The sequence below is a fragment of the Eptesicus fuscus genome, chromosome 6, assembly GCF_027574615.1.
Source record: "Eptesicus fuscus isolate TK198812 chromosome 6, DD_ASM_mEF_20220401, whole genome shotgun sequence".
NCBI lineage: Eukaryota > Metazoa > Chordata > Mammalia > Chiroptera > Vespertilionidae > Eptesicus > Eptesicus fuscus.
This window is the reverse complement of record NC_072478.1, coordinates 32,722,564-32,735,025: the sequence shown is the minus strand read 5'-3', so window position 1 is coordinate 32,735,025 and position 12,462 is coordinate 32,722,564. Positions and strand designations below refer to the sequence as shown.

At 43.7% G+C, this 12,462-nt stretch overlaps 1 protein-coding gene across 2 annotated transcripts in view; it reads left to right on the top strand.

Moving 5' to 3' along the window:
• The window catches only part of KIF13B (kinesin family member 13B), a 197,370-nt gene that overhangs the window by 121,817 nt on the left and 63,091 nt on the right, over nucleotides 1–12,462 (top strand). For both annotated transcript variants that reach the window (XM_054717618.1, XM_028159381.2), the window contains exons 20-22: nucleotides 1,706–1,855; nucleotides 2,150–2,278; nucleotides 10,514–10,684. In XM_054717618.1, coding sequence (XP_054573593.1) covers nucleotides 1,706–1,855; nucleotides 2,150–2,278; nucleotides 10,514–10,684 — 450 coding nt within the window. The remainder of the gene's footprint in view (nucleotides 1–1,705; nucleotides 1,856–2,149; nucleotides 2,279–10,513; nucleotides 10,685–12,462) is intronic.

Genomic DNA, 12,462 nt, shown 5'->3' with positions numbered 1-12,462 from the left:
ACTTAGCTCGTACTCAGAGAAGGAACCAAGCATTTCGGAATGAGCCTACCCATTTTAGGGGAAAATTGTTCATTTTTCCAAAATAGTAAGCTTATTTCTAGGATATTTATTTTAATCCTCTAAGTTGTTTAGTTAACCAAAAAATTTAATAACCCATTGTTCTGGCATCTTCTTTTGTTCTCTTCCTCATTTTGTATCCTCTGGATTTCTGGAAGAATTTTCTATATTCCATACTCACTTCTGTAGGTGTTACGTGTTTCTGTCTCCTGGACTGCACTGTGAATTTATTTAGGACAGAGACCATGCTCTTCTCCTTTCTCAACACTTTAACTCTGTAGGTAATTCACCTACAATATTTGTTTTGTTAATATAACAATAGCTGTATGTGTTATTAATACCTGTGTTTTTATACTGCCTTATGGTGATTATTCCAGGTACTTTGGAAGAAAGGAACTATTAGAACCTAGGCTTCTAAATTCTCATTTACCAGTAACCTAACCACTAATTGAACATCAGTGATACCTTAATGTTTATACTATTAGGAACATATTTTGAAGGTGTCGTGACCTTAAGTAGGTGCCATAGATATGGACTCTGGTACCATCCCCTCAAGTTGCCAGTTTTCTCATTTAGGCCAGCTGTATACTGTACATATTTAAAATAGAAAGATGTATTGTTCATATTTTTACATATTTTCAACACTCCTGTGTTTGCATAGAGTTCTTTTAATTCCTTAGCTTCTTGTTTTCCAAAAGGTTTTATTTTTCCAAATTGTCATCAATAAAAATGAATTTTTACTTTATATGACACTAGAGGCCCAATGCACGAAATTCGTGCAAGAGTAGGCCTTCCTTCCCTGGGCTGCCAGCGCTGGCTTCCCTCTGGCATCTGGGACCTGGGCTTCCCTCCCAGCCCTAACTTTGTCCAGAAGGTTGTCCGGAAGGATGTCCGGTCTAATTAGCATATTACGCTTTTATTATTATAGATGTTTTTCTTAAAATATATTTTTATTTTCTTGTGTATTCATCTCCTATTTCAACGTAGAAATAAAACAACATTAATAGCAAATACAAAAAGACCCACCACTCCACTCTCCTCCTGTAAGGGATCACTTCTCATTAGTAGCAACATATATTATTGTAGGAACAAGTAGAATAGATATGAATGAAAAATGAAGAGTTCTCCTATACATTTTACTTCCTTTTGTAGTCAGTGTATGTCTTCTATGTTTTCATGGCAAGATTTCCAGGTAAAGGAGAAGGAATGATAAAAAGTAATGACATAGTCACAGGGATGTAAAGTATAGCATAGGGAATATAGCTAATAATACTGTAATAACTATGTATGGTGTTAGATGGGTACTAGACTAATTGGAGTGATCACTTCATAAGGTACATAAGGTACCACTATGCTATATAACTAAAACTAATAGTATTGTATGTCAACTGTAATTAAAAAATAAATTTTTTAAATTAAACAAAAAAGAAAGAAAAGTAATGGCATTATGGGGATTGCTCTCTCATGGGTGAAGAATGCTGACCATTTATTCTAAAATAGGAATGGGGAGGGGAGAGAGTAAGCACAATACAGTGCTATACTTCAGCTGAGTTTAATGACTTTATTAGAGTGCATCAAAAAGTGGTGGGTTGAATTCATTTTATTTTAGTTGATTTTCTGAGGTTGTATGTTCCAAATCTTTTTGAAGGTAATACGGTCTTACTTCAAGCGTTCCGATCCATTCTATGATGAGCAGGAAAATCACAGTCTCATTGGGGTGGCGAATGTCTTCCTTGAGTCCCTCTTCTATGATGTGAAGTTACAATATGCTGTACCAATTGTCAACCAGAAAGGAGAGGTTAGTGTCATATGCATGCCTTTATCCTGCAGAGAATGGTTCACTGAACAGTAGAGTATTGATAATATATAGTTACCATTTTTCATCAATAATAACAAGCAATAGCTGTATGTGTTATTAATACCTGTGTTTTTATACTGCCTTATGGTGATTATTCCAGGTACTTTGGAAGAAAGGAACTATTAGAACCTAGGCTTCTAAATTCTCATTTTCCAATAACCTAACCACTTGACTCTAAAGCAGAAGAAATAACAAACTCTGGAAAAAGGACCTGCTTTTTTCTCATTGTTGCAGGTGGCAGGTCGGCTGCATGTCGAGGTGATGCGGATCAGTGGTGACATTGCGGAAAGGATTGCCGGAGGAGATGATGCTGCAGATACCTCCTTTGATAAGGAGACCCATGAGAACAAACTCACATGCATGGTAAGTCCCCATTTCATTTACAAGTAGGATAAGTGTGATGGATTTTGAGGATTGTGGGTATTTAGATGATAAATATTGTGTTCTTTTTCAAATTTTGAAAATAGCTATCTCAAAATAAATCTTTAGTATTTAGTATTTTATCATATACTAGAGCCCTGGTGCACGAAATTTATGCACAGGTAGGGTCCCTAGGCCTGGCAGGTGATCAGGGTCGATTGGGGCCTTCTGGCTGCCAGCTGGGGCCTTCCTTCCCTTGCTACCAGCTGCTGGTTGGGGCCTTTCTTAGTTCTGTGCCGCCCCTTGGTGGTCAGTGCACATCATAGAGAGCAATCCAACTCCCAGTCTCCCAGTCGAACTCCCGAGGGGGCAATTTGCATATTAGGCTTTTATATATATATACTAGGGACCCAGTGCATGAATTTGTGCACCTTGAAAGGACCTGTGGGCCGCGAGGCTGCGGTAGGCACAGGAGTGGGTGTTGGCCCATCCTCCATGCCCCTGCCCAGTCCCCAGTTCCCTGTCTGCTGGCAGCCCCGCTCCTGCCGCCACTGCTCCCACATGCTGACGGCGCCAGCCCCACTTGCACCTGCTTATGGTGCAGAGCGATTGGGGCTGACACCAGCGGCGGGTGCAATCGAGGTCAGTGCCGTCAGCGGGTGTGAGTGGTGGCTGCTGCCCCAATTGCCCCTCAGGAGCAGTGGGAGGTGGAGGAGCCCTCAGGGGTGATCAGGTCTGGCAGCCGTCACTCTCACCCGCTGCTGGCGCCAAGTGATCGGGACCGGCTCCAGGCACCATCAGCAGGTGTGAGCGGCGGCTGCTGCCCCGATTGTCCCTCAGGAGCAGGGGGAGGTGGAGAAGCTCTCAGGCACGATCAGGGATAGCAGCCGCCACTTGCACCCACTGCTGGCGCTGAGTGATTGGGACTAGCACCAGGCACTGGCAGCGGGTGTGAGCGGCGGCTCTGGTGCCGGCTGTGGATGCAAGCGGGGCTTGCCTGGATGACAGCAACTGGCGCCCCACCTTTGTCTGGCACCCCTGCTCACCTGCTCCACCATCCTGCCATGGCTAGTGCCGGACATGCCCCCTGGTGGTCAGTGCATGTCATAGCGACCGGCTGTTTGGCTGTTCGGTTGTTCCACCGTTCGGTCTATTTGCATATTAGCCTTTTATTATATAGGATAGATTCTGATGTCCTGGTTAGCCAGGTACTTACATTACCTTCTGCTGTGAAGCCTTGGAGAGGTTACCTCTTTTCCTCTGGGCCATTTCACTCCAAATTTATATGGATTTGTGTTTATTGGAACTTTTTTATAGAGAAGCTCAGTTTTTTCACACAACTCAGGCCTCTTGATTCCTGCTGATGATAGAAATGTATTCCAGCCACAGTCCTGTTCCTATGTTCCTGCCATCAGTCACTCTTCACCCTGTTTTTCTATGATTTTTTTTCTCCCTCTTCCCTCATGTGCCTTTACCTATGCTATTGTCATGTCCTAATTGCAAGCCCTTTTCTTCCTGCTCTTCCCATCCATGCTATTCATGGCCTTTGTGTTGAGTGTTATCTGTCAGACATTGTGCCAGGCACTACAAATATAAAGATGAACAAGACAGGATTCCAACTCTCAAGGAGCACTCTGTGTGGTTCGTGTCTATGTGTAAGGGTGGCACACAAGTGAACAGAAGACTCCAATGTTGTATAACCCTGGTGCTCTGAGGGAGGTAGGCCAGACATTCTGGGACACAGAGGAGAGGTAATTGATTCTAATAGTAAGGTCTGAGGAAAATTTCTGGAAAAATGAGATTCCAAGTGAACTTGAAGGAGAGTGTGTTATGTACAACTCTTACCCCAGAAGGAGCTATGGCATTTTCATGGGAAATTGCTTGGTAGATTTTAGGTAGGTTATCACATTCCTGTCATAACAGTCAGCAGAGGTAGTGCCACCTCTGTCACTCATGACAATGGAAAAAAAATCCCCTCAGACATTTCCAAATCCACTCCAGTGGACCATCCTGCCATTGCTTAAGAATCATAGAGAAACCAGTTAAAAAGGTTTTTGAGGAAGAGAAATTAGAAAGGGGCATTGGAACAGAATACAAGACCATTCAAAAGTGAAGTAGAAGAAGCCTGACCTGAACTCTTACTTCATAATCTATCCTATGTCCAGTCCTGGGTCTTAGCACATGTTTCTAGGATGGAAGTTGATATTGAAAGTAGGCATTAGCTGCCAGGCATGGGGAAGTTGGGCTACTTTCTGTAGGTCTTTGCATATATTAAGAAGGCCTCATATGTTTTAAGTCAATTGCTTCAGGATTAGCAGGGGATTCTTAATTCCCTAAAAGGTTACTCTTTATTGTATTGTACTTGTTTTGCTACCATGTCCTTTAAGGTTATAGGATTACCAAAGATGGAGACATAGGCTTGATGATTCCATATGGCCCATTTTAAAGGTGATGAACCAGTAAATGCAGCTGTGTGAAAGATCAACTGTGTGAGTTTACCATTAGTAAAGTAACACAAAGGACACTATCTCATTTGGAAAATTTATCTTTATCACTGTTAAGTAGTAGTATGTCCTGGGTAACAAGCTTTTTAAAAAAATAAAGTTTGAAAATCTGAAGATTTTTTTTTTTAGTGGAAGATATCAAACATAAAAGTAGTGAGAAAAGTGTTATTGATCCCCAATCATCCTCCCTGGACAATTATCAACTCATGGTCAGTCTTGTTCCATTCATACACCTAAGCCACACCTGCACTGATTCCTTCCCTTGGATTATTTTTAAGCAGTTCCAGACATCATATTTCATCCTATATAATAAAAGCCTAATATGCAAATCTACCAAACTGCTGAACGACTAGCAGACCGACCGGTTGCTATGATGTGCACTGACCACTAGGGGGAAGACACTCACGCAGGGGCTGCCCCCAGCCTGCAGGCCCCAATTGGTGGCAGCAGCAGGGGGGCGTGTCTGGCAAGCGGGCGGTGCCAGGCCAGCCAAAGCAGGTGCCAGTGGGGACCCCCAATTGCCCCACCATTTGTCCCACAGATTGGCCCTGATCGCTGGCCAGGCCTAGGGACCCTACCCATGCATAGATTTTGTGCACCAGGCCTCTAGTCTATAAATAGTTTAGTATCTCCAAAAGAAGAGTACTTGCCCTAGCCAATTTGGCTCAGTGGATATAGCGTCGACCCATGAACTGAAGGGTCCCAGGTTCCATTCCAGTCAAGGGCATGTACCTCAATCGAAGCTCGATCCCTGGCCCTGGTTGGGGCACATGTGGGAGTCAACCAATCGATGTGTCTCTCTCACATTGATGTTTCTCTCTGTCTCTCCGTTTTGCTTCCACTCTCTCTAAAAATCAGTGAAAAAATATCCTCAGGGAGGATTAACACAACAAAAAAGAGTACTTAAAAAGATCAAATAAAACTAAAATATTATAATAAAAAATGAATACTTTCTCAAATATCATGAACTGTCCAGTCAGTTTTTTTTTATTGTCTTAGTTGACATGTCTCTGAAGTCTGTCTTAATCTTTAGGCTCAGTCACTTGTGGGTGTTCTTCCTCTCTGCTTCTCTTTGTCTCCCATTCTCTCTTATTCTACAATTTATTTTAGAAAATGGGCTATTATCTTATATTTTCTCATAGTCTTCATTTTACTGATTGGTATTATTTAACATGTTATGCTGTATTTTTCATTAACTGCTATGTAGATATACAGGCAATGTATGGGGAGAGGAGTAGAGAAGATACTTCATTATTTTTCCATCAGAAGGCACATTATGTCTGGTTCTCTTTCAAGGTGGTTAGCGATCATTGGTGTTCATTACCTAGACATTTCATTAGGTATTAGAAAAGAATGATGCTATAATTCTATTTTTCCTTCAGTTACTAGCTGGAATACTTCTATTGAGAGAATCTTTCTATTATCAACTATTTTGCTATGGTAAATGTTCCAGTCTCTCCCATTATTTACTGATTTTCAAAATAATAAATTGATTTTCCTACTAATATCCAAAAGCAGCCAAGGAAATTTCTTTTTGATTTTAGTTTTAATATCATTATGAACTTTTAGGTTTAAATATATTTGATGTGTTTCAATCCATTGTATTCATTGCCTATGTTGAAGTTCAGATGATCCCATCTTTGGCCTGTGGGGCCTCTTCAGTTGGTTTTTGAGTCCTTTGACACAACCTTAACCCTCATAAACTCTGCTAGCTTTCTTGCATTCAGATACGATGAACATTCTGGTCTCATCCTGTACATTTCCTCTCCTAGACCTGGATTTAGTCATTTCTCCAGGGAACTTGATTCCTTTTAATGGAAAGTGGTTTTTAGAGACCATATTCTGAGCGTATAATAGCCTTTTGTATAAAAGGAGTAAGACAAATAAACTGAGTTATAGCAAACAAAATATTATTAGAAAAAACAAACCAAACCAGTCTGGGGACACTTTTATTGCATGGGTAAAGAGAGTGTCGCCAGCCCATAAAAGAAGCCTGGGTTTATTTTTCTGGGGTGAAAGAAAGTTTGTACATATTAACATATTGATATTTTCAATTACATTAGATACAATTAGTGTATTTTAAAATTCTAAACCACATCAATGTCTTTTGACATTGTTGGGCTCCAGTATCTTGAGCAATGGTGAGCTGATTGAAGTCTGTGGTATCCTGACACCTTGTGGTGATTTTTGGTTTCTGTAGGCAAAAACTAAAACTGTAAAAGAACCCCAAACCTATTTCTAGATACTCCTCATTCTGTTATATCCTGTTATTCTTCATTCCTGGCAGTCTCATTCCCGAGAAATTGCCTGTAGGGAAAAGTTTAGTATATAAAACCTTGTTTGCTTATTTATTTTAACCCTAAAACTGAGATTGATGTCTAAAAAAAAAAAAAAAAGGCTTTAAGGTGGAATTCAATCACAAGGAGGTACGTATGTACGTATTGAACATCTATCCACTCAAAGCCTTTTCATTCATTTCATTGGTAATGGTCATTCCTCACACCAGTATCATTAACTAGCTATCCTGTTACACCTAGGAGAAAAACTAAGCCTAAGGAAACTAAAATGTAATTTTAAAAGTAATTTGCTCAAAAACAGAAGTTAATAAGTGGCAGAGAATTTTATTTGGATCTATATACTGCAAAATCTTAAAATCTTCCCAAATACCACATTGCCTCACCTTAAAGAATATAATAATCACTTTTAACACTTAATAAAAAAGTGACAGTTTTTAAAGTTTAAGAAAAATGTAATTGCTGAATTCAGATTGCCATATTTGGTTCGGATGAATATAATGTACTAGAGGCCTGGTGCACGGAATTAGTGCATGGGGGTGTGTGTCCCTCAGCCCAGCCTGCACCCTCTCCAATCTGGGACCCCTCGAGGGATGTCCAACTGCCCGTTTAGGCCCGATCCCGATAGGATCGGACCTAAACGGGCAGTTGGACATCCCTCTCACAATCCAGGACTGCTGGCTCCCAACTGCTCACCTGCCTGCCTCCCTGATTGCCCCTTACTGCTTCTGCCTGCCAGCCTGATCACCCCCTAACCACTCCCCTGCCAGCCTGATTGATGCCTAACTGCTCCTCTGCCAGCCTGTTTGCCCCTAACTGCCCTTCCCTGCAGGCCTGGTCACCCCTAACTGCCCTCCCCTGCTGGCCTGGTCACCCCTAACACTGCTCTCCCCTGCAGGCCTGAGTCCTCCCCAACTGCCCTTCCCTGCCGGCCTGGTCACCCCTAACTGCCCTCCCCTGCTGGCCTGATTGCCCACAACTGCCCTCCCTTGCAGGACTGGTCCCTCCCAATTGCCCTCCCCTGCTGGCCATCTTGTGTCCACATGGGGGCAGCCATCTTTGACCACATGGGAGCAGCAATCGTTTGTGTTGGAGTGACGGTCAATTTGCATATTACTCTTTTATTAGATAGTTTAGAGGCCTGGTGCATGGGTGGGGGCCAGCTGGTTTGCCCTGAAGGGTGTCCCGGATCAGGGTGGGGGTTCCCTTGGGGCGTGGGGTGGCCTGGACGAGGGGCCTGTGGTGGTTTGCAGGCTGGCCACGCCCCCCAGCAACCCAAGCAGAGGCCCTGGTATCTGGGATTCATTTATCTTCTATAATTGAAACTTTGTAGCCTTGAGCGGAGCCAAGCCTCCTTCTTGCTCCATGGCCGCAGCCATTTTTGTTGGGATTTATTTATCTTCTATAATTGAAACTTTGTAGCCTTGAGTGGAGGCCTAGGCCGGCCAGAGTGTGCGGAAAGCTTGGCTTCCTTTATTACCGGGGAAACCCAAGCCTCCTGCTTGCTCCGTGGCTGTATCCATCTTGGTTGGGTTAATTTGCATACTCGTTCCTGATTGGCTGGTGGGCATGGCTTGTGGGTGTAGTGCAGGTATGGTCAATTTGCATATTACTCTTTTATTAGATATGATTAGTCAATTCATCTTTCATAGCCTGTCAGGGAATTACCATATAGATTTTCAAACTCTTGTTGCTGTCACAGGAAAAAATGGATAGCAGGAATTTCCATTTATTGCTTAGCCATTATGGATCTAGTATAGAAGAAAATAAAGTCATTTGCTTTGTGACATTTTATGTGGCATTATTAAGACTTCCTCAAGTGCTAAGACTATTATATTTGTGTTTGCTGAACTACATCAACTTTTCACACATATTCAAATCTACTTTTGTTAAATTTATTTACTGGAGATAAAGTACATCCTACAACATGCAAGGAAGAGACCAGTTGAAGAGTAAATAAATGCTCAGTCATATGAAAGTTGGCCTAATCAGTTATAAAATCAGAATTTAGTTTCACTTAATTAACTTTAGGGTTTAGTTTCCTTCATAATTGGAGGAGTTTTAGAATATTACAACTTAACACAAAAACTTCAGCTTAAAAAATCAATTTGATGCTACCTGTCAAAAGAAATATTTAGAATATTTGGCTTCTTTAAAATCTGTTATGGGCATTTCTTTAATCTTCACTGTTCACCCCTCCAGATCTCCAAGTATACATTCATAAGGCCTTTAAAGTTTCCCCCAAAATGCTCTAGTCACATGTAATAGTCTACTTGAGAACCTTGTTAAAAAGAAACAAACTTTAAAATATCAAGTAAATGGTTTTTGCTTATTGGCACATACACATTCTTCATCATTCTTTTTTTTTTTTAAATATTTCTTTATTGATTTCAGAGAGGAAGGGAGAGGGGTAGAGAGACAGAAACATCAATGATGAAAGAGAATCATTGATCGGCTGCCTCCTGCACGCCCCCCACTGGGGATCGAGCCCACAACCCAGGCATGTGCCCTTGGCCGGAATTGAACCTGGGACCCTTCAGTCCGCAGGCCTACGCTCTATCCACTGAGCCAAACCGGCTAGGGCTTCTTCATCATTCTTAACAATTCTGTGTTCTTATGATGTATTCATTAACCAAATTTGTATCATGGAATGGTGTTGATGTTTGAGAGCTTTCTTCTTCTGAGTTGATTATTGTTAATCCTAGAGGCCTGGTGAACGAAATTCATGCACAGGGGGGCTGCTCTCAGCCCAGCCTGCACCCTCTCCAATCCAGGACCCCTCATGGGATGTCCGACTGCCAGTTTAGGCCCAATCCCAGGGAAATCCCGCTCACAATCTGGGACTGCTGGTTCCTAATTGCTCACCTGCCTGCCTGCCTGATTGCCCCTAACTACCCCCCCTGCCAGGCTGATCACTCCTAACTGCTTCTGCCTGCTGGCCTGATCACCCCTAACTTCCTCCCTCTGCTGGCCTAGTCACCCCCAACTGCCCCCCCCCTCCGCCTGCCTGGTCCCCCATTACTGCCCTCCCCCGCCCCCGCCGGCCTAGCCACCCCTAACTGCCCCCTCTGCCAGCCTGGTCATCCCACACAGCCTGTGTTTGGTCGTCCATCTGTTGTTTTGGTCGTGATGGCCCCTGGCTTTTTATATATTATGATAGGATGATTATGATGATGTTATAATAAATTAGAATTTAAATGTTTTTCATCAGTCTATAAATGCTTTAAAACATCCACCTTTATAGTCAAGGTTGTTACCTTTGTTACCCTTGTCAACCTCTTGCTAAATATGACTAGGGCATAAGTACAGTCTAGAATGAATGGGATTTGGTCAACATAAACCAACAGTTAGTGACAGTCAGGACTGAATCCATGTCTCTGACTAAGTATTTCTTTGAACTCTTTGAGTTAAAAACTAACAGAACCTTCCTTTTCCTTCAGGTTAAAATACTCCAAGCCACTGGGTTGCCACAGCATCTGTCCCACTTTGTATTCTGCAAGTACAACTTCTGGGATCAACAGGAGCCAGTAATGGTCGCACCGGAAGTGGACACCTCATCCTCTCCTGTCAGCAAGCAGCCTCAGTGCATGGTTGTCTTTGATCATTGCAAAGTAAGTGTGTCTTCCAGACTTGGTCAACATTTAATTGCTCAGCTAGACACAAAACAAGAAAATGAACCTTATTTAGTTGAATAATTTGGTACCAATATGTGTCTTGGATCAGAGTTTCTTAGAATTGTGCTGTATTAAAAATCTGAAGTGTTATCAGTACATTACGCACCTTAAACTTACACAATGTTATATGTCATTTATATCTCAGTAAAGCTGGGGGAAAAAACAAAACTAAACCAAAGTGTCAATGCAGTTAACTCCTCCATAATCAAAAGTTATCTTTTGTGTGAATACTTACACACATACACACTCTTACATATGTGTGTGTATATGTGTGCTCTTTTCCAGAGGGAGTCCAGTTTTTATATTAGACTAGAGGCCCGGTGCATGAAAATTGGTGCACTGGAGGGGGTGCCCCTCAGCCCGGCCTGCTCCCTCTCACAGTCCTGGAGCCCTCAGGGGATGTCCTACTGACGGCTAAGCCACAGTCTGGACTCCCTCTGTGGGAGGCGGCCAGGCTGATCAGGGAAGACAACGCCCCATCATCCTGCTGCTGCTGCTGCCACTAACAGCCGCAGGGGCTACAAGGCCTGAGCCCTGGGCCTCATGGCTGCCGTGAGCCCATGGCTGATGTGAGCCTCAGGCCTCGTAGCCACCGGGGCTCATGGCTGCCTGAGCCCTGGGCCTCGCAGTGGCCTGAGCCCACGGATGCCTGAGCCCACGGCTGCCATGAGCCCTGGGCCTCGCAGCCACCAGGGCTCATGGCTGCCTGAGCCCACAGCTGCCTGAGCCCACGGCTGCCTGAGCCCATATCTGCCATGAGCCCTGGGTCTCACAACCGCCAGGGCTCATGGCTGCCTGAGCCCATGCTTGCCATGAGCCCTGCCCTCGCAGCTGCCAGGACTCATGGCTGCCTGAGCCTCAGGCCTCACAGCCATTGGGGCTCATGGTTACCTGAGCCCACGGCTGCCGTGAGCGCAGCGCCATGCAGCGCCGGCCCCCCTGCCTGTGTCCACTCCAGGGCTGCCTGAGCCGCTGTGCCTGCTTGGGCCGGCCCCCCCTGCCTCTGTCTCGTCTCTGCTCCAGGCCTCATCTGCACACGAAACCTTCTCCTGTCTGGTTGTGACCCGTTACGGATTCCCGGCCTTATTTGCATATTACTTCTTTATATAGAGAGATTACTAGAGGCCCGATGCATGAAATTCGTGCAAAGGTAGGCCCTCGCAGCCCTGGCTGTGTAACCTGTCTCTCGGCCCTCGTGGCCCTGGCTGTCTCAGCCCTCACTGCCCTGGCTGCCTCACGGCCCTGACCCCTGCCCACTGGTCATTCCAAAAGGTTGTCTGGAAGGCCATTCCACAGTTTGGCCATTCGGTTGATTTGCATATTGCGCTTTTATTATTATAGATTAGAGAAATTGTCATCTAAAAAGGTTAAGACACCAGTGTTTTAGAGAAACGTGAAGATAGAAAAGAGACAAGAACTAACTTTATTGAGTACCCAGTGCTCTGCTAGGCACTGATGTTATTCTCTCATTTGACCTTTACCACCGTTAAATTTGATGAGGGTGCTTTTTTCCAGCAGAAGAAGCCATTCAGAGAGACCAGTTTGCCCATGGCTGGTAACCAGCAGAATGTCAGATTTTAGATCCCTTTTTTCTACTGTGGCACAGTTGACCTATCTCATTTTTTTTCAAGAGAGAAATCTCTAATTATTTAAAATATAGAAATACCTTTAGTGTATTAAGATCAAAAGAGAGTGAAAGAGATGGAGATTCTATC